This window comes from Mchenga conophoros, linkage group LG7, assembly GCF_057382185.1.
Source record: "Mchenga conophoros isolate Kocher_MC1m ecotype Shallow Benthic linkage group LG7, M_conophoros_male_GT1.1, whole genome shotgun sequence".
Taxonomy (NCBI): Eukaryota; Metazoa; Chordata; class Actinopteri; order Cichliformes; family Cichlidae; genus Mchenga; species Mchenga conophoros.
This window is the reverse complement of record NC_140532.1, coordinates 66,644,099-66,664,567: the sequence shown is the minus strand read 5'-3', so window position 1 is coordinate 66,664,567 and position 20,469 is coordinate 66,644,099. Positions and strand designations below refer to the sequence as shown.

The window sequence follows — 20,469 nt, the reverse complement described above, 5'->3', positions numbered from 1 at the left end:
CTCTTCTGGTGTCCCGTTTAGCTTAATGAAAATCTTACCGTTTGTTACCCATGTATGTTGTATTTTACCGTTCTTCTTCAGTTGCCTTGCCTTCCTCGCGATGTCTGCGTTTTTTCGTGTCAGATGCTCATTAATGAAAACGTCCGTGCCTTTCAGTTTGCGTCCTTGTTTCAGCAGTGCGACCTTGTTCTTCCGATTGACAAATCTCATAATGATGGCCGGCAGTCTGTCACTCCTCCTGGGCAGTGAGTGACATGCTTCTATGTGCTCCAGGTCCATCTCTATCCCCTTGGTTTGGAGGAAGGACGCCACCTGTTGCTCCACCGAGCGGGTCTCCTCGTCGCTGGGCTCCCCGACGTTCCCGGCCACCGCGCGCGCGTATGAGCGCGGCTTGATTTTAATACCGCTGATGACCACGTCGTTCGTACGGGTGTACTGCTCCAGCTCATCCACCTGCCGCTCGAGATCCATGATCCGTCTGTCCTTCTCGGCATTTTGGAGGCGTAGCTGTTTTACCTCCTCCAGAAGCCCCAGAAGCAGCTCCTGCTGCGCCCTGACTGCGGCCACGTCTCCGCACAGCGCTTTTTAGTGTCTTCCTTCTTTCTTTCTTTCTTTCTTTCTTTCTTTCTTTCTTTCTTTCTTTCTTTCTTTCTTTCTTTCTTTCCTATCCCCCAGTCATGTCTGCCCTGTCTGTAATAACTTAAAATAAAATAAAATATAATAAATTAATTAATAATGCTAACACGGTGGCACGGTGGTTAGCACTGTTGCCGCACAGCAAGAAGGTCCTGAGTTCAATTCCACCATCAGGCCGGGGTCTTTCTGTGTGGAGTTTGCATGTTCTCCCCGTGTTTGCGTGGGTTCCCTCCGGGTACTCCGGCTTCCTCCCACCGTCCAAAGACATGCAGCTTGTGGGGATAGGTTAATTGGATAATCCAAATTGCCACTAGGTGTGAATGTGAGTGCGAATGGTTGTTTGTCCCTGTGTGTTACCCCTGCGACAGACTGGCGACCTGTCCAGGGTGTACCCCGCCTCTCGCCCTATGACAGCTGGGATAGGCTCCAGCGCCCCCCGCGACCCTGAAAAGGATAAGCGGAAGCGAATGGATGGATGGATGATGGAGCAAATTAATCATGCACAGACTGATTTATGCGTCTAGAACACAGAAGAAGTCCAAACACGGACAAACTAAATGCCAAATTGCACACTGGAGGAGAAGGCGCAGATAGAAATGGACCGTTACCTCAGCGAGGTGTCAGGGTTCCTGGGTCGTTCAGTTCATGTTCACTAGTTATCTTCCATATGTTCCATATGAACATATGCATTAATTTCCAGTTATTTCCATGTATAATTGGCCAGATTATGTTCAGCCTTGCTCTCACCCATCTCCAATCGTCATCATTGTTAATCTTGTATTTAAGTCCTCAGTTTCCACCAGTTCATTGTCTTGTCATTGATGTTGTCACTGCTGTGTGTTCAGTTTAGTCAGCCAACCAGTTGTAGTGAGCGTCTCTCGCCATTCAGCTCCTCGCTCGCCCGCCAGCCGCCTCACTCACCTGCCGTAGCGCAGCGGCTCTGCCTCCCATCTCGGCTCAGCTTATTCCATATATATTACACTTCAGTGCTCAGATAAACTATGTTTGAAGTCATTTATGACTTGTATAGTTTGTTAATACACATTTTAATGTGCTTTATGTCGATGGCCCAGTAATACCACTTAAAGTTAGGAAGTGAAACCCTTCTCTCTATGTGCAGAAATGTAGATCTTTAAGATTTTTTTAGATTGAACTATAAGAATGAGGACAAATGATGTTTTTTCTGCTGGTAAAGTGTTCGGAGAAATGACTGAAAATTGCTTCTTTGTTAAGTTGTCTGTTATGGATGCAACACAGCTTTACCTCTTCAGTTAGGAGCCTTCTTGTGCTTGAATGATTCACAGGTCAGTGTTAACTGGGTTAACGAACACAGCATTCCTGTGAAAAAGGGCAGGTACAAGGACCGGATTGAAAATGAGTGAAAAAGCAGCCGATGTCTAAATAAAACCTTTGAATCAACAGGCTGCTGCTGCTGTGCATTAACAGAATAAGAGTCTTTTCTGTTAGTAGAATTTATGGTGCCGTCTAACAACAGCAGCATGTTTAAATGTCCAGCTGACATTTAAAGATTAAAACATCAAAATGGTAGGTTGCTCATGCGAGGGAGAGGCAGAGTGGATATATTGGACAAAGGATGATGAAGATGGAGCTGCTAGGCAGGAAGAAAAGAGGACAAACCCAGAAAAGATTTAGAATGTAGAGAATGAGGACATGAAGGGGGTTGGTGTGACAGGTATAGGGGTCAGATGGAGGCAGATGACCTGTTGTGGTGATTGCTAAAGGACTAAACTGAAAAAAGAAAAGCATTTTATAGCTGTTTATAAGCTGGCTGCCTACTGTACACATGCAGTACACAGAGTTGGGCCAAGTCTTGCAAGAATTTTTATTGCACTGCATAATTGTAGCCACGTTCTAATAAATTTAGTTATTTTTGGTTCCTTAAAGTATGTTTATAGAACTGTAAATTTATATTTGTTTTAATTTCTGTTGCCCTCTTTTGATTTCAATGAAAAGTTTTACCCAGGATATCTAAAAGCCAATTTGTTACAAACTGATGGCTGCTTTTAATTTGTTATAGTCAAGTTATTTCTGGCTTAAAATTACTTGATATGATTCACGGTTGCATATATTTACAAAGGTTTGGCCTTCATACTTTTTACAGCTTGGAGTTGTTCATATCTAGTAGTAGATTTGTCACGTTCCCGGGTCTGTTGATACAGCGTTTTGAGTTTTAGTTTATTTTGATGTTTATGGTTTTTTTTTTTGGTTTTTTTTTACTTTTATTTAACTTTTTTCCCCAACAAATATAAGACTGGTTCACATCCAAAATAATAACACTACACAGCACTAGAATATTACAACATTATGTCCATAATTGTTGTTCACTAGGATCCAGTTTACAGGTTACACCCAGTGCTTCCAGTGGTTTCTTCCATTTGTCCACAAAAATTCGGGAGCTCCCATCAACATAATGTCCCAGCCTGATCAGAGTCATAACTTCAATGACGAGCGACTTCCATAGAGGAATGGAGGGAGGCTCAGCCCCCACCCATCTCAACACAATGGTTTTCCTGGCCAACATTAACAGTGACTGAATTACATGCTCATGTTGTACCAGTGAGACAGGAATATATCCCAATATACACATTAATGGGTTTTCTGTCACCTGATGACCAATGGCTGTACTAACATTGGCACAGACCTCTTTCCAAAGTGACTAGATAATAGCACATTCCCACAAGCAGTGGAATCTAGTGCCCACTCTGACCTTACACTTGAGACAGTTTGGAGATGTTCCCATATTATACTTACTATAAATATACGGAGAAATCTACACATTGTGCAAAATTTTGTGCTGCAGTTCTTTAAATCGGTTACAAACAGAGATTTTAGATGGAAGGAGCAGGATTTTGAAGGTCTGTGTCCTATGTCAGTATAGTCAGCTTTGCTTCCTTTGTCTCGTTATGTCAGACCAGTGTCCGCTCTTTCCCCGTGTGTTCCCACTTCCCCTAATCACCCTTGTGTGTATTTAGTCTGTGTGTTTCTGTTCATTCCTTGTCAAGTTGTTTGTTGTTCATGCCACGTTTTCCATGGCATGGTTCATGTCTAGGTTCTTCTTGTTGTTTATTTAGTTCTCCCAGTTTAGGTTGATGTTAGTTTACTTCAGTTTGCCCTTTCTTTGTACCTTTTTTACCAGCCTTATTTAACGGCTCGCTTTTTGTTAATATTCAAGTTTTCTTCCACGTTCTTTGTGTCTGCATTTTGGGTCCTTCTCATCAATTCATACAGTCTGCCCTCGCCAGAATGTGACAAGATTGCTCATGTGAGGGAGAGGCAAAGTGGATATAATGGACAAAGGATGATGAGTGATAAGGATGCCAACTGTTACGACACACCTTTGTCAGTTAAAGCCTAACTGATGGCGGCCTGATGCAACATTGAGGCTTCTCACGGTTTGGCTTCGAGTTACGACACGAGCTTTGTCCGTTAGGCTTCCTGAGAAGTGACGTTAGTCTCACGAGGAAAATATTATGTCCTGCTTTTTTTCTTTTTTAAAGCATCACTCAGTAGGTGTTATAAATATGAGCTCTGTTTTCACATAGGCCAGAGCATTTGTAGGAAGAAGTGAGCAGCTGCAGCTTAAAGACACCAATTCAAGATGATTGACAGAGAGGTAGCACTTGAAGCGTTGGATGTAATCTGCAATGCAAAAGTAACTTCAGATCCGGAGCACGCAGTGTAGCTTTCCAAGGCTTGGCCTCTTCCAGTTCTGCAGCACCAACTCTGTCTGCAAACCAGCTCATTTCTGCGGTCTTGGGTGGCGATCAAACCTGGTAAATATGATTGATGTCACTCTTGTTAGTCATCAAAACTGAATGCAGGTTTTATCTTTATGTATTTAGTCTTTTTATTTAGTGGTCTAGGTAGAGACTTAGGACCTTAAGTGTTTGTTATTTTTTAATTCAAATTTCGACATTGTTCATCGTATGCTGGATTAAATTTAAACTACCCCTGAGTCTCGATTTTTAGTCTTAATTTAAGAAAGATTAATTTCACCTAGAGATTGTTAACCTCTATAACAGAAAGCAGCCTGTTGAGGATAACATGAAGAAATAGCTAATCTGCTTTGAACCTGCATCCTTTTCTGCTAACTTACAGCCCACTGTCAAGAAGCAACTTTGCCAGGATTCAAAGTGTTCTCCAAGGTGGAGAGCTTTCTGAAAGCTTCACCAGCTTGACATTTGATGAAAGGACAAGAGGGGGAGAGACTTATATCATCGATCAGGATGAATTCTTTGACCGCAAGTTTGACTTCGACTTCACTGGGCTGAGAGACACAGAGACCTATTGCAGAGGTGGAGAGGTGTATGAACGTCCATGTGGTTGGCAACGCTTTGCCATCAAGGTAAACACAGATGACTGACTTCAGTACTACTACATTACACAGTAAAAGATCTGGGCAGTCATCATCGATATTATCAAATATATCACAGTATTCGTCAGTAATGCTAAATCAGTAACATAGTCCCTCAGTTCATCCAGTTTAGCACCAGTCGTAAAGCTCACCTCAGCGCTGGCGCCTGTGGAGAAAGTAACATGCTTTAATAGCTTTTGCTCCTTTATTCATCAACGGTGATCAATGGTTTTGTTCTGAGTTTTGCACCTGAACGCTCCAAACTTTGCAAAGCTGTTCCGTTTTTTTAAAGTCACTTTTTTATTTTACGAAAATGTTTTAGGTCCTGGACAAGTATGATGGAAATGCATGGCTCGGAACCCAGTACCGGAGCACCCAGTCAGTGCCGGGGGAGTGGCCCGTGTCCTACCACGGGACGTCAAAGGAAGGTGCTGAGGGCATCATCGAAGGATTCTACAAGGTTCAATTTTATTATTACTACTGTTAGTGCATTATTGTCTCCAATAAAACTGTGTTACTGGTTAGCCCAGAGTAAATTGTAGCTGTAAATGTAAATTATGTTTCACTTTTATTTAACAGCCGGGCCCGGGTCAATTCTACGGCAGAGGGATTTATTCCACTCCTTACATCAACGAGGCCATCCATTATTCCAGAATATTCACCTCCGCTCATAATGGCAAGAACTACAACGTGATTCTGCAGAATCGGATCAACCCAGATTATAGAGAGAAACACTACGACGGTAAATACTGGCTGGTTCGCGTCTCAGCTGATTTACCGGTGGAAAAAGAACAGGAGATGGTGAAACGGGCCATCCGTCCTTATGGCCTTCTGCTGAAAGAGGTCTAAAATGGAGAGAAACACATCTCAATAAAACCCACAAATCTGACCTATAAAGTATTTTTTTATACTTGTATAAGTTTACTAAACGTAAACTCTGTTGTAGTTGATATAAGAAAAAATGTGGGTAAAGGATTCCAAGGCTGTGTGACTGCTGTCTGAAAGCTGGAATAAAAAAGCTTCACTAAAACTGCTTCTGTGAATTTCTTGCACTGAAAACATGTTTCTGTGTTCAGATGTCAGTAAAGAATATCCCATTAAATTGTGTTTTAAGAGGTGAAGCTACAGCCCAAACAAATGTTTCTACTATCAGACCAGGGGACAGGAGTTATTAAACTTTGTAAGAGAACGCTAACCAACAAAGCACGTTATTCAGCATATGAATGAGTTTTAATGAACAATCTTGGGCATTAGATTATGACAAACATACACTAGTAAAACATCCAAACTCCTGTCTGAGGGTCAGTCCTTTACGAGTGTACTTGGATCACGGTGCAGGTATTCTGTCCTTCTACAGCATCTCTCAAACAACGACTGTCCACAAAGCAAAACTAAACTTTACAGGCACAAAACAAACAAAATATATAAAACAGTTAATAACTGTATATTTTCATCCTCGTGAAATCCTCCACTCCTGTTTCCAGACAGAATAACAGATTCCTGTGATTATGTTTATCAGAGTGTCTCAAACGTCAGTGTGAAAATAAACATTCGTATGCTACAGGACGCTCCAGCACAGAGTGAACACCATCCCCACAGATACAGCCGTCAGGGAAACAGAAGAACACCACATCATCAAAGCCCTGAGTAAATGTGCTTGTCCCAGCTGGGCATTTGTCAAAGCTGTGAGTGGGCGATAAGGCGTCTAGGAGAGGATCTCAAAACTAGATTATAGGTGCAGACAGGTGTAAGCCAGCTCCTCTGTTCAAGGATGGTCGTTCACAGTGGACGTGGACGCCTTCTTTCACTCACACCTTGTGTTGATCTCAATAACTCACACAATCAGGTGAGGCAAAGTCTCACAATAATTGTGGTAATCTTTACTGACTGTACATCACCTGCAGAAGCTTTTACATGGTATTTAATTTTAATCAAACGACAACAAACAAAATGTTCACCAACTAACTGACAGAAGCATGTTCTGACTCACATCAGTCCTAGCTGAGTTTTCAGATTAAAACACACTCTCGGGTCGGACATTTAAAGGTTACTGAAGTGTCCTCTTGAGAAACTCGACCAGAAGGTGATGAGGGAAACCAAAATCCATCTGAATCACCACAAAGCCCTGCAGCAGAGATAAGAGGCAGAAGCTGTGAGAATGCAGGGATACAACACATGCAGAAAGAGAGGAAGGAGAAGACTCACGTCCCGGGGAAGCACCTCAGGGTTAAAGAGATCAAACTGGTACAATCCCTGTTTGTCCAGAAGCCTGGTTAGCTCAACTCCCAGAACTGGAACAAACCACAAAAGCATCCTTCAGAGTGGAAATGACACACTAACTGTACAAAGGCTTATTTACACCATCTGCTCTCGCTCTCTGACACAGATGTAACACCGGCTGTGAAGCTGGATTTAACCTTCTAGCACCTGCGTCCACATATGTGGACATCACACTTCAGGTTATTTAGACCAAAATACTCAATTTTGCTCTACAAGGGCCTGATATCCACTTACGAGGACATTATACTGCTACTGTTCTATCGAAAATTTAAACGAATATCCTCATAAGTGGCTCTGATTTTTCTTAGAAACAAAAATCAGGTAAAAAAATAAAATCAGGTAATTCTTTGTTTTTACATTCATCGGGCCCCAATCAGCCCAAATAGCAAAGAGAAATTAAAAATGCTGTCGTGGAAGAGTTCATGTCTTAGGAGGTTAAGGAAGAAGTGCTTCAAGTTTTTAGAAAGTGTCTAGCACCATCTTCTGTCAGTACACAAGGTTACGTCACCAGGTTGATTTGTGCTATTAGATTCATTAATGCCAGCTGACTAATGACAGGACCAAGAAGTACTTTGAAAAAATGTAGGCAACAGAAAATAGTTGTTTTGATGAAATTCTCCTTCACTGCACGTGTCCGACATGACAGACTGAAGCTTTCGTGACAATTAGAACTTAGATTGGACTAATATTGTTTCCTATTATATTAACATAGCAAAAGGTTCAGTTACCTTTTTACAAAAGTGGTGAGTAGAATTCGCTACTCTTTACTTTCTAACTATATTTCTGAGGCTGCACGGTTTTACTTTTACTGGAGTATAGAAGTTATTTAGTGCTTAAACTTTTTACAGGAGTATTTGTAACACAGAGTTCTGTAATTTCGTAAAGAAAGTCTACACTTTTGTCAACGCTGATCCAGCTTCACTTACTGACCTGTTTTTGAGAGCGAAATGGTGTAAATGAGCCTTTATACATGCAGTGATTATGTTCACTTTGAAGAATCATTCAAGCTGAAGCACTGGATCAGCTGTTTGATGGTAAATCAACAAGTGCTTTCATAAGTGTCTGGCAGAGAGGCGTAGTAATGATAAAACTCATGCAGTCTTATAGACTTTAGGAAAGCTTTATAATAATGTGAAAGGTTTGAGGACGGAGCTGAGGCGCTGTGTTTCTTACCAGACAGGACTTTGGGAGTTCCAACTTTCACCACAGCTTCCTTTAGGAACTCGAGTGCTTCATCATGTCGCTAGAAAGAAAGGGAAAGGTTACCGATGAAGTCTAACCAGAAATGGAAATGTTCAGTTTAACTGGGAATTAAATAATCTGAAGAAAGACTGAATTATTCACACTTAACAGTTCAGTAATAATGTACAAATCTGTGCAGCTTGTCATACATCTAAAATAACACTTTAACGTGTGTAGTGCTTTCAGGGTGAATTCATGAAAATTACTTTTTCAGCAGTGATTGAATTTTTTAAAGCATAAAGTTTGACGTGTTGTTTGACAGCAGCTCTATAAAGGATGTCAAAGGTACAAAATTAGCACAACCGCACCACAATATCCAAAATAAAGGAAATGGAGCAGGTTAAAAGCACTCGTATTACTCTGACTGCCTACCTGCTGATCCTGTAACGGCAGCTCAGCTCTGAATGCTGAGATCCTAAATGAAAGAGGATCACAATCACACACAGGCGTAGACGAACAGGACAAACTGACCGAAGTTACATCTGCAGATAAGTTTTATATCAGATATCAGAGTCTAACACTTACATCCTTACACTTAGGTGAGAACAGTAAAAGTAGAAGTCAGACAGCACAGGTGAGCCTTTGGAGTTCCTTTTAAATCTTTTCTCCAAGCAACAGACTAAGGCTACGTTCACTCTGCAGGTCTTAATGCTCAATTCAGATTTTTGTCTGCTCGTTCACACTACAAATAAAATGCGACAGCAAACGTGCTCTAGTGTGAACGCTCAAAGCGCCGCATGCGCAAAAGAAGACGTCACACACAACGCGCTCTGTTTAGACCCAGAGCAACAGTATTGTTTGACTGATGGCCTTAATATAAAGACTTCGGACTTTACGTTTCCCAATTTTTGCTGTAAGTTATTTTGTTATTTACATAATGATGTAAATAACCTAATAATGATCCTCATTGCTGTTTGAGAGGAGCGCTGCTTCAAAGGATAGTTGCAGATTTCTGTCAGAATCTGCAGGTTATACAGAACAAAGAAAATGTTCACGTTTCTCCAACGTTGTCTTCTCAGCAGTTTCACTGGATGGACAGGAAGCGTTCACGTCGTCTTCTCCGGCGCTGATAGTTGGCGTCTGTCTTCTCTCAGTGACGTAAAAGATGGATTTAATGCGACATGACCGTTCACACAGCAGTCGCTTTCTAAAACATCGGATATCTATCGGATTCAGCACCACATACGAAAGTGACCCAGATCGGATTTGAAAATATCGGATTTGTGCCGTTCACACTGTCACACCATGATGGGATAGATGGTCGCAGAGGGTCAAAGAAGTCGGATTTGATGCGCTTTCGCCTGCAGTGTGAACGCAGCCTAAGATCAACACCTTTGCCTTTACACTAGACTCTGAACTAGTTTGTTTTGATACCAAGATCACCAACTTGTTATTGGGGTCATTGTATAAAACACAGTGTGTTACACATTCAACCACATTACACTGTCTGAATATTCACTTAGCAAAAACGTAAAAAAATGAAAATTAAAGCCCAATCTTTCCAGGAGTGGAAGTCCCAGCAAAGGTCAGACTGTGCAAAGCTCAGAGAAATTACCCACGAGCACAAGATCTCTGGAACAATGTGCTTTGGACACACGAGACCAAAGTGGAGATGTTCGTCCATCATGCTCAGGACCACGTTTGGAGGAAACCAAACACCTCATGCACGAGCTCCTCTGTACACCAAAGCATTCTAGAGCCAAATGTTAGGCCACAGCTGCCGCCGGGACCAAACTGGGTCATCAGTCAAGGTGTTCAAAAATATGAGTCAACCAGTCTTACTCTGTTGGATGACCTTGCAGGAGGACTTTCTTGTTAACATAGGAAGTTGTGATGTCTACGGCCATGTCCTACACATCAAACACAAAGATCAAGACTTTGTAATTCATGGCTTTCTTATTCACTGCACAGACGCAATGTGTCAATACTGAGAATTAGAAGTGTTTCCCAGTTTGTCTCAGTATAGGAAAAGGCAGCTGGTACCGTCTGAAAGAAGAGTACTGGTGTGCCTTGGCCCTCACAGTGGAGCCGTCCAGATGCCTGCACCCAAACTGTGGTTCCCGAGGTGGAACTGTTCAAATGTGGAACAGATGAACTCCACAGTCTTAACTCTGGGGAAGCTGCATCCAGCAGACACTGAACACAAAAACACAAAATGCTTTACGTCCCATCTCAGAAAGTATATATTATATGCAGCTTTCACTCCTACCTTCCTAATAAGCTCAGGCATGGCAGTAGAGAGGTTTGTCCTGAGGAGCGTCTGAAATGATATTCAAGACTCAAACATGTACAGTGGTGTGAAAACGTGTTTGCCCCTCCTGACTTCATATTTGTGTATGTTTGTCACACTTAAATGTTTCAGATGATCACACAAATTTAAATATTAGATAAACATAACACATTTCTAAATAAAGGTGTTTTTTATTAAGGGGTAAACAAAGTTAAAGTCTTCCTCCAATAGGACCTGCATGGTGGCGTAGACCAAGATGAAAACCACTGCTGAGCAAAGGAACATAAAGGCTCGTCTGTGGACCGACGAGACCAGAGTTAAACTTTTTGTAAGGTGTGTGTCCCGTTACATCTGGCGTAAAGGTAACGCAGTAGTTCAGAAAAGGAACATCATACCAACAGTAAAATATGGTGAGCGTGATGGTCTGCTGCCCCGGACCTGGAGGACTTGCTGTGGTGAATGAAAAATTTGTTTGATGATCTGAACATTTAAATGTGACAAACATACAAAAAATAGGAAATTAGGAAGCAGGCAAGTTCAAACATCTGATCCCAGATCGAGCAAGAAGATACCACAAATGTCTGACTTGGAGCTTTTAGGTCAGGCTGAAGTACTTACGGTGAGCTCTTCTCCAGAGACATTGAGCTGAAAGCGGCCATCTTGGTGAGCAGCTTTGAGCATCGGGTTTAAGAACTGGTCTGCAGCCAAAACAACATTTGCATTAATAGCTTTCCACGTACAAATAAATGTTTTTCAATATATTTAAATAAAATTGTTTTTATTTTATTTTTGTACAAATAAACCTGTGAATGTTAAAGAGCATGGATGGGACACAGTTTGATCATCCTTTATCTGGTTTCAGTGTTTCAGCTACATAACCTCGACACTCTTTTGGCTCAGTGTCTTGACTTGACGGCTTTGAGGAGAAATGTTCCAATTTCAGGTTCCAGTCTTGTGTGGTGATTTGAAGCCTCGGTTTCCTGTTCTTGAACAGATGTGACACCTGGAGGAGTCTTCTGCTGATTTTGGTTTAAGGTTCAGAGACGCTCTTCTACATCCATTGGTTCTAACTTGGGCTTATTTCAGTTTCTGCTGCTCCTCTCTCTGGATATTCTTCTTTTTCAGACCATTTTCTGTGAACCCAGAGATGTTTGTGTGGGAAAATCCCAGCAGATCAGCAGCTTCTGAAATACTCCGACAGTTCGTCTGGCTCCAAAAACACTCCACGTTTACAGCCACTCAAGCCCCATTCTGAAGCTCAGACTGAACTCCAGCAGGCCGTCTTGAGCATGTCTATGTGTTAACCAACATACATGCTGTTTTTCATGTTTCTTTCTTTTGTGGCAGACTTCCAAAGCTACAAATTAATCTGAAACTTGTAAAGCCCCAACAAGTGGATGATCCAATATTAACAAGGACTTGGCAACAGTGGGGAGGAAGAACTCCCTTTAAACAACCTCCAGGAGGACCGAGCTCACAGAGGGCCACCCCTCTGCTGTGACTGGTGGGGGTGAGGGGATAGAGAAGACAGAAACGGGGAGCGTGGTCATTGCCTTCTATAGTACCTGGTGGAATTTCACTTCACAAAGGTGTAAATTACCTGGAAAATAAAATACACAAGATAAACACAGCGTCTGCTGCTAACCTGAAATCCAAAAGTAGATCATCCTGTCTTCAGTCAGGTGACTCGGCTGGAAAACCGATTCATTGATGACAGCAACCTTGTTGTTGTACTTGGTCAGTCCCTGGGAGAGATGGAGCCCCACAGTGACCAACGAGATCATTATTAGACCCCTACGTGTCCTCCAGTACTGAAGAATTACTGCACATTGCACTATTTAAAGGAGATCCAGCACTGCTGTGTATTCAACTATGTATCTAAAGTCATCATTTACCTTGTGGTATGATTCAATGTAGTTTGCTGTGATGACCGGAGCAGCAGCGATACCGATGTCCACACTGATGTCTCCATCAGTGAGGAACTGCTCTGCACACATGGATAAAATAGAAAACTTCAAAAAGTGGTCGATCACATAAAAGGCCAAAGACCTGATTTCTCTGGTATCTCACTGAAACAATCATATGTTGTTCCTTTGAAGTGTTGCTGGCACGCCTGCACGCATTTATAGGAAACTGTGGAAAGTGAAGCATTTTTCCCACTTTCTGTTGCTTTGAACATGTGCAGTGATAACTTAAAGAAGTCTATTCTCCTTGGCGTGTATGACCAGGGACGACAGGAGAAGAAGTTGAGCAATGACTCGCCACCACTGAGAAAAAATAATCCATAACATGAAAACTGACGCTGTACAAAATCAAGACACAGCTGCTTCATTGTCTTAAATATCTGTTCAAAATCCAATGAAATCTAATTTTTTGAAGAATTCTGGAGCAAAACATCAATTTCAGCTTCAAAGAGTTCGTCTTCCTGTCTTATTTTAATGTGCACTCCCTTAGCGTCGATTTCAAACAGATAAAAAAGGAGGCAGTTTGACAGGACTAATTCCTCACTGCACCTCGTCTGTCTGTATAGTCAGAAGGTTAAGACCACAGTCTTCAGACACCACGGCAGTAGAGAACATTTGTATGCAGGCTGTTTCACACATTTACATCCACACTGCCCTCCATGATTGGTAGTCCAACATGTCCTGGAAAACTGTCAGTTTATGACGAGCTGGAAGCGACAAACGATACAAAGAAACGACAAACATAGCAGGAGCCGGGCTTTTCTCAAGAGCTCTACGCTGACCTTAATCCAACAAGAACAAGAGCTGAAAACCTCAAAATCAAAAGACCGCCGCAGGAGCACCGTGCAACTCAAACACCCGCCGAGAAGTAAGAGTCACACTATGTTTTAGCATTTCTATTAAATATGTGCTAAGACATCGTTCATGGGAGATTATTTGGTGCCAATAATAAGCTTGTGCAGAAACAGACGCTTAACCTTTTAAAACCGGTCGGAGCGGGCTACTTTTAAATCCCAGTAGCTCTGCAACCGTGTAAGCTAGCGCAATAATTTTTTTTTGCATATGAAACCGGAGGAGTTGTACTTACATCTTATGCCATCAGCTTGTGCTAGGTCACAGTTTCCTTCCACATAAAGCTTTGCAAAAATTGCATAAAAACCACTTGCAGCAACAAAAACATAATATTCTAGAAACACGCTTTGCCTCTCCGATCAGCTGTTTGTAACACTTCCTACGTTGGAATAGACGTCAGCGCGAACTTTTGCATGTCCGCCATGACCTGCCCGAAACCGGGAGTGACGTCATTTTAGCGGAAATGTAGTTTTTTTACTATCAGGGCCTCATGAGCCTATACTGGTGTTTTTAAAAGTTATGTTTGACTTTATGACTTTCTGTTTCGTTTCTGGGATGCTTAGGACTCATATTGCACTGCTGGAAATAGTTTATTTTGATGCACATGCTGTTTTTTGCAAATCTGCATTATAATATTTATTTTCATTTTTCCTGCAGTATATAAAAATTGGTGTATTTCAAAAATAAAACTATGAAGACACTCAAAATAAATTTCCTGTGGTGGGAAACTATTTTGTTTTGAGGGATAAGCCTCTTAAATTTCTCTAACTAGAAATATATGTTAAAAAAACAAAAGCGATTTTCAATTTTTTTGTAGTTTATTGCACTTTTTTGCAATTTATGTAATTACTATGCACTTAATGCAGACATATTATTAAAATCTGGGCTATAATTGTTGTATTGATGTATATCAACTTGAAATGCTCCCAAAAATGGCTCCACAGCATGTACAAATATAATACAAGCTCTGGCGGACTTGGTTCTATGGTAGGTCTTAAAGGGTTAAGGAAAGGAAAGTGATTTTAATTCTAGATTTCAAACACTTCCTTCAGGTCTTCGCGTACCTGCCGTGTCCTGTATGAAGTCAGCCAGTATATTTGCCGCCTTGTTGATTTCCTTACAGATCTGTATTTGAGAAGACACCTGTCACTGCTTTATTCTTCTCAAAAATCATTGTTGTGCACATCATAGGTTTGTCTCTGTCGCCCTCACCTGTCCCTTGATGACCAGCTTGACAGTAAGCGTGATGAAGTCGGTGAAGAGCTTCTTCAGCCAGTTCGGCCTGACCACAAAAATGTTGACAGTCAGACACTGAGATTCATGCAGATGCTTCATTCCCACTTCTGTTACTTACTCTTTGTCTCCCTGCAGGTGCAGACGCAGCTTGTGAAAGTTCAAGTAACAGTCTGCTGTGTCTGCTGCTACCTTTCCATCACCGCAGTCTGACGGGGACACACAGGTGACAGAGGATAGCTAGTCAGTGTTTATATGATGCTTCATTGTGTGTCAGCTGGAACAAAAGAGACCGCCACATGCTACACTAGCAGCCACATTTTAAGATGGTGGATGATGACATCAAACTTTCACTGTATTATTATTATTATTATTATTATAAAATACACAAACATGGTTGCTCTTGGGAGTTACTGCAGTTTTCTGTGGAGGAAAAGTAAAATGCTACTAATAACACAGTGTGAAATACAATACAGATGTAAAGTATTAATGGAAAACAAACATAAGGCTGACAAGCTGCAACACAAACGACACACGTTAAATCCCTGCAATATTTGTGCAGCGGCGCAGTTAGACTGAGTTTGTACTTCACTCAATCAACCTCTTCAAAAAAATAACTAAAACTTTCACCACCAGGGGGCAGCCTTTTGCTAGATTTTTAGTTTTGGTGTAGCCGTCCAAGATACCAGGGCATGCGTCTGCTGTTCCTTCATGGGTTTCTTCCCATACTAAAGGCACACATGTTTGTTTAAGTGGAAATAATCTTACATGTTATAAAGTAGACCCTGCTTGTGTCAGACTGGATCTCCTTTCACCATCAGAACTGCCAGCACCTTCAAAAAGGTACTGGAAACGTTCACTCGGTCCATGCGGACAGTTACTGCACATCCGAGATGATAATCTCCCATCCCACCACATCCCAAAGGTGCTCTTCAGGACTGAGACCAGGTGACCGTGGAGGCCGTAGAGTGAAGTCATCATCATGTTTATTAAGAAACCAGTGTGCGATTATTTCAGCTTTGTGATGTGACATGGTTTTCCTTCTGGAAGCAGGCGTCAACGGATGGCTGCACTGTGATGGGCACGGTCAGCAGGAACACTCAGGTAACAATGCTCAGTGGCTACTTACATGTGCCATTACAGCAACAGCACCACAAGCCTGAATCCCTGATGCAAGGCAGGATGGATCCATGTGGTTTATGGCAAATTCTGACACTGACATCTGAATGTTGCAGGAGAAATGGAGGCTCCAGTCTTCTGTTGTCTAGTTTAGGTGAGCCTGTATGAACTGTCCCCTCAGTTTCCTGTTCTTAGCTGACAGGAAGACATCCAGTGTGGTCTTCTGCTGCTGTAGCACATCTGCTTCAGGTTCAGAGAGGCTCTTCTGCACAGCTTGGTTAGAACTTGTAACAACTGCTGCCACCCTGTCAGTTCAAAGCAGGCTCGCCATTCTCCTCTGACCTCTCATTATGCCCTTTTTTTGTTTTACTAAACCTTAACAATCCACTGAGTTTTATGTGATCATTGTATGTTTTTATGTTCAGTCCTGATACATTCTGAAAGCTTTGAATACATTAATGGAGCTAGAACGTAAAGCATCAAAAAATGGAAAAAACTACCAAGATGAATGTGGAACAAAACACAAACCTAACCCAGGAACGGTGACTGCTGATGGGGTGGCTTGTTGAGAGGTCAAACAAACTGGTACATGATGTACTTACAAAGTTTGGGGTTGATTCCAAGATCAATCTGAGAGTCAATCTCAAAGTCAACTGAATGTCCGAAGTTAACACTAAAGAAAAAGAAAAATACAAATGAGAGTAAGGTCAAAGATCACAGGAAACAGGAGGGATTACTAATCCTCACTGCCTGAGAATTAGTAATCGCCCAGTCGCTGAAAATAATGTAATTCAACTAAAAAATGTTTAAAAACACCCACAAAATGCACAAAAGTCCATCTACCTATGCTAAAAACAAAGTATTAGTGCAGTGGTTTTCCCATCAGACTCAAACTGCAACAAAGCTATCCCAGCTAGTCAGCCATGTTGCTGCTATTTGACATTTAAACTCTGTGTCAAAGTTTCAAAAACCACCAAACAAAGAAAAACTGCTCGACTTTCAGTCATCGTTGAACTGAATCATTTCTAAAGCCCTGAAAACAAAACTACAGGAGGAAATGACATCAGATCGCTGCTGTGGTCGTATTACTGAGAAATAATCATTGATTCCAAAGTGAAGACTCATTCATTCAAATTAAATTGGAAGTTTTGGGCGCATTGGAGTATGAAGAGCATTAGCATGAAAGAAAGTCGGTCTCCATAGAGACCCGTGTTAAAACTATAACCTGTTTTGAGCAAAACCAGGGCTGCTCTTGTTAAGGTTCAAAATTGAGGAGGGAGAGTACAAACCACTCATGGTCCAGAGGATCTTGGTCCAACAATGATTTTAATGACTACACACGTGTGGGAAGACACTCTGTACGCAGACAGCCAGTAGTCCTCGACTTAATCAAAGCATGAACAGATATTTTATAGCATCAGGGTTTGATTTACTGACGCCCCTTCATGCGTCACAGATACATTTTATACATAGATCAGACTTTTAACCCAGAAGATCATCTTCTATTTTCATGGCTGGCCCTTCCTGTCTACCTTTCAGTTCTTGTCTTGTTCCTCTTTCTTGCCGAGACAACAAGGAACGGTTCCTCTTTTACCGAGACACTTTTGCAGTTACAGCCAGACATGAGTAACCTCTCTCTCCTCTAAATAAATCTAACTCATGTGTGTGTGTCACGACCTCACATGCTCTTTCTCAATTCACCTGTTGCACTTCTGACCTTTCACCAGGACAGAGGCTCACTGAGACTATGTGTCTGTCTTCTACTAAATAAATGTTTTAACCAAGAACCTCTACTAAAACCTTAATATAAAATGATCTGATATATAAGTGTTTTGTAAGCATGTATTGCAATTCCTTCTATGTTCTAGTTTTCCCTCAGCATGGATCATCTAGACACTCTCACTAGATGAAGCTTAAGACCTTTAAAGAACCTGAACATCAACTCAAATAAGCACAGATATGCAATATGTATAAAATAGTTATAACTGCACCTGGAATACAAAGTTAATTTAATACCTGTATGCATAAAACCTTAAAGCCTTCTTAAAGCTATCTGTTACATTGTTAAAGCCTCGTCTTAGCCTGCTGCTCAAAATAACTTCCTGCTTTCACTTCTGCATACAACTTCCTGTCAGCCTGCAACTCAGTCTTTCTGAAAGAGACACTGTTTAACCCCTGAATGCAATATAAACTCCAGATTATATTATTAATGCAATGGTAATGATGACAATTATTTAACAATAGCAGTAAAATAATTTCCCTGCTCCACACTCTCTAATGCGAACGTGGATTTGGATTTTTTATGGTTTAAATTAGCAGCGTTGCTTCTCTGATCTTGTTTTAAAGGTAACAATTGTGCAGCATGTGGCTAAACTACAACCAAACACAACTTGACAGTAGCATCACTGAGTCCAGTATCCACACTTCTCATCAGACAAACAGTAACATGATTCAGCGAGGTGATGTGCAGTAGTCTCTAAGAATCTGTAGATCAGATCATATGGTGGTGTGTGTGTGTGTGTGTGTGTGTGTGTGTGTGTGTGTGTGTGTGTGTGTGTGTGTGTCACTGTCGGTCACACATACTCACAGCCAGCTGCCGTATCCATACTGGATGCTGCCCTTGAACACTGCAGACACATTGCTTATCTCCATGGCGATGCCTTCACCTGGATGCAGCTCAAACGCGCTCTGACCAATCGACAGGTTGTGAATCTCCAAACTGGACGGTGAAGGACGGACACGCTTTTTCACCATGGGTGTCACATATATGTTTATAGTGTGTGTGTGTGTCTCCTCACTTGTCCAGGCCGTACATGACCTTTCCAATGAAGAGCAGGGACTTCTCCCCCTTCATGCTCGGGTATCGGGCGTGTTGAAAAGCCGCCTCGATCACTTTAGTGGTTTTCTCATTCACTGCAAAGATAAAAGCACGTGTGCTCTAAAACACCACAGGGTTGTGATCTGTGGTGACCTAATCTGACAGATGAGCCGACGTGAATACTTCCCATTAAGTACAACTTTCAGAACTGGCTGAAAACAAGTCTTATTTTCCATTTAAATGTTTTAATCTTTTTGTTTTATTAGCACCAAATTGCAATAATCACATGAATGAACTTCATAAGACCCTAAAACATCAGTGAGGAGAAAAGAAACTTTAACACAACCAGACTGAGGTTTGTGGCAGATAGATGTGACGTGCACTTCACCTGACGACCAACTGAATGAAATCATGTTAAAGCTGCTGCTGCTATTTCACTGCAAACAGGGAAAACTATCCGGAAACTTCACTGAATGTATGTGTTTGAATAAAATCGTCACTCTGTTCCTGCTCTTTGGTTCCAGAAAGTCGCTGCTTGAGTGGATGATTAGATAAAATCAATAAATGGAGTCAAATAAATTCCAGGAAAAAAAGACTCACACACGACAGCAGCAGGGTAGGTGAGCCTGCACACGGCTCCGGTGAATCTGTAGGCTGAAGCGGGGTCCTGCAGGCAGCAGTGGGATGTGCCGAACCAGGACAGCAACGACAGCAGCAGCAGCAGCGGGACTTTGCCGGGCATCGTGCATGAGGTGGTTTTCCCTCTCTGAGAACTGGCTGAGGTGTCTAACCCTGTGGACGGTTCTGTCGGAGCACAGCAGGTGAATCCTGGTTCCCTCGGTTCTGGCTTTACTAACGGATCATCAGGAACATGGAAAACTGTGCTCCTGATATCTGTGCTGACAGAGAAAGACAAGTCTTGTGCTTCAGACTCGTTGAAAAGACAAACACTGACTCAGGTCTGTCCCCGTTAAAGTAAACTGATCAAAGTCCAACCTGTCCTATCACCTCAGGTATGAGCACAGACTCTGGAGTTTTGAGCTCTTCAGCGGGACAAAGAATGCATCCCTTTCTTTTCAAACTGGGACAAAACAAGAAGCAGAAGGCAACACTGCCAGCATACGTACCCCACAAAGACGCCTTAAAAGTGAGCAAAAGGACACGGAGCCTCTGATTCCAGCCTTTCCTCCTCTCATCAGGGGACTAACATTCAGGGCCAGCGTTCCTGAATAAATGCAGGGTCACAATGAAACAGGAGCTCCCTGTAAGAGGAGACGAAAGGGGAGGTACAGCTGACGGAGCCTGGACGTAACAACAAAGGGGGCACTGATCTAGCTGGGGCCTTAACAGGAATCAATAAGTGTGGGTGTTTTATGTGCGATGGCATCAGCTGACTTTATTGATTGGTTCTTCCACTCTAAAAACACGAGTGTGAGACAGAAACGAGAGGCTGTGGGAGGCACAAGTTCACCAACCTGGACAAAGGCAGCCCGCTCTCAGCTGCTGCAGATGATTGGTCCAGTGACACGAAGCTGCTTATTGCTCTGTTCCTGAAAGGTTTGGACACACTGCAGGTACTCCCGAGCTCTGAAACCAAGTCAAGCAAAACATCTACATGAATGAAGAAACGTCGCTCAGCAGTCCGCATCTTCTGTGCTTCTGCTATCAGCACATGAACATGAGCTCACTGCATGAGGATCCAGCGTGGCTGTCTGCATGC

At 42.1% G+C, this 20,469-nt stretch overlaps 1 protein-coding gene and 1 pseudogene across 3 annotated transcripts; one reads left to right on the top strand and one right to left on the bottom strand.

The window, feature by feature from the left end:
• Positions 1-4,177: 4,177 nt before the first annotated feature.
• Positions 4,178-6,031, top strand: LOC146571636 (uncharacterized; annotated as a pseudogene). Its single transcript, XR_014893252.1, has 4 exons — positions 4,178-4,430; positions 4,756-5,002; positions 5,334-5,471; positions 5,591-6,031. The product of XR_014893252.1 is annotated as an uncharacterized LOC146571636 (transcript).
• A 178-nt stretch (positions 6,032-6,209) lies between these two features.
• cetp (cholesteryl ester transfer protein, plasma) lies at positions 6,210-20,010 on the bottom strand. Of its 2 annotated transcripts, none has more exons than XM_085280904.1 (18): positions 19,877-20,010; positions 19,350-19,643; positions 18,730-18,844; positions 18,519-18,650; positions 16,534-16,604; positions 14,934-15,021; positions 14,792-14,861; positions 14,644-14,704; positions 12,659-12,750; positions 12,409-12,508; positions 11,382-11,461; positions 10,743-10,793; positions 10,517-10,669; positions 10,316-10,383; positions 8,906-8,948; positions 8,465-8,534; positions 7,217-7,302; positions 6,210-7,136 (listed from the first exon to the last, which is right to left on the bottom strand). In XM_085280904.1, the coding sequence occupies exons 2-18, from the start codon at positions 19,489-19,491 to the stop codon at positions 7,059-7,061; spliced, it is 1,500 nt and encodes a 499-aa protein (XP_085137030.1). In that variant the 5' UTR covers positions 19,492-19,643; positions 19,877-20,010; the 3' UTR covers positions 6,210-7,058. The 2 variants fall into 2 exon arrangements, with proteins under 2 accessions (XP_085137030.1, XP_085137031.1); XM_085280905.1 differs by having other exon boundaries at positions 19,350-19,648; positions 19,877-19,992.
• Positions 20,011-20,469: the final 459 nt, after the last annotated feature.

Bases quoted from the DNA above. Each gene is read 5' to 3' on its own strand.
- cetp (XM_085280904.1), bottom strand. From the start codon at position 19,491: ATGCCCGGCAAAGTCCCGCTGCTGCTGCTGCTGTCGTTGCTGTCCTGG. The intron at 10,670-10,742 runs GTAGGAGTGAAA...TTTTGTGTTCAG, and splicing joins TGCCTGAGCTTATTAGGAAG to TGTCTGCTGGATGCAGCTTC. The intron at 7,137-7,216 runs GTGAGTCTTCTC...TCTCTGCTGCAG, and splicing joins CTGAGGTGCTTCCCCGGGAC to GGCTTTGTGGTGATTCAGAT.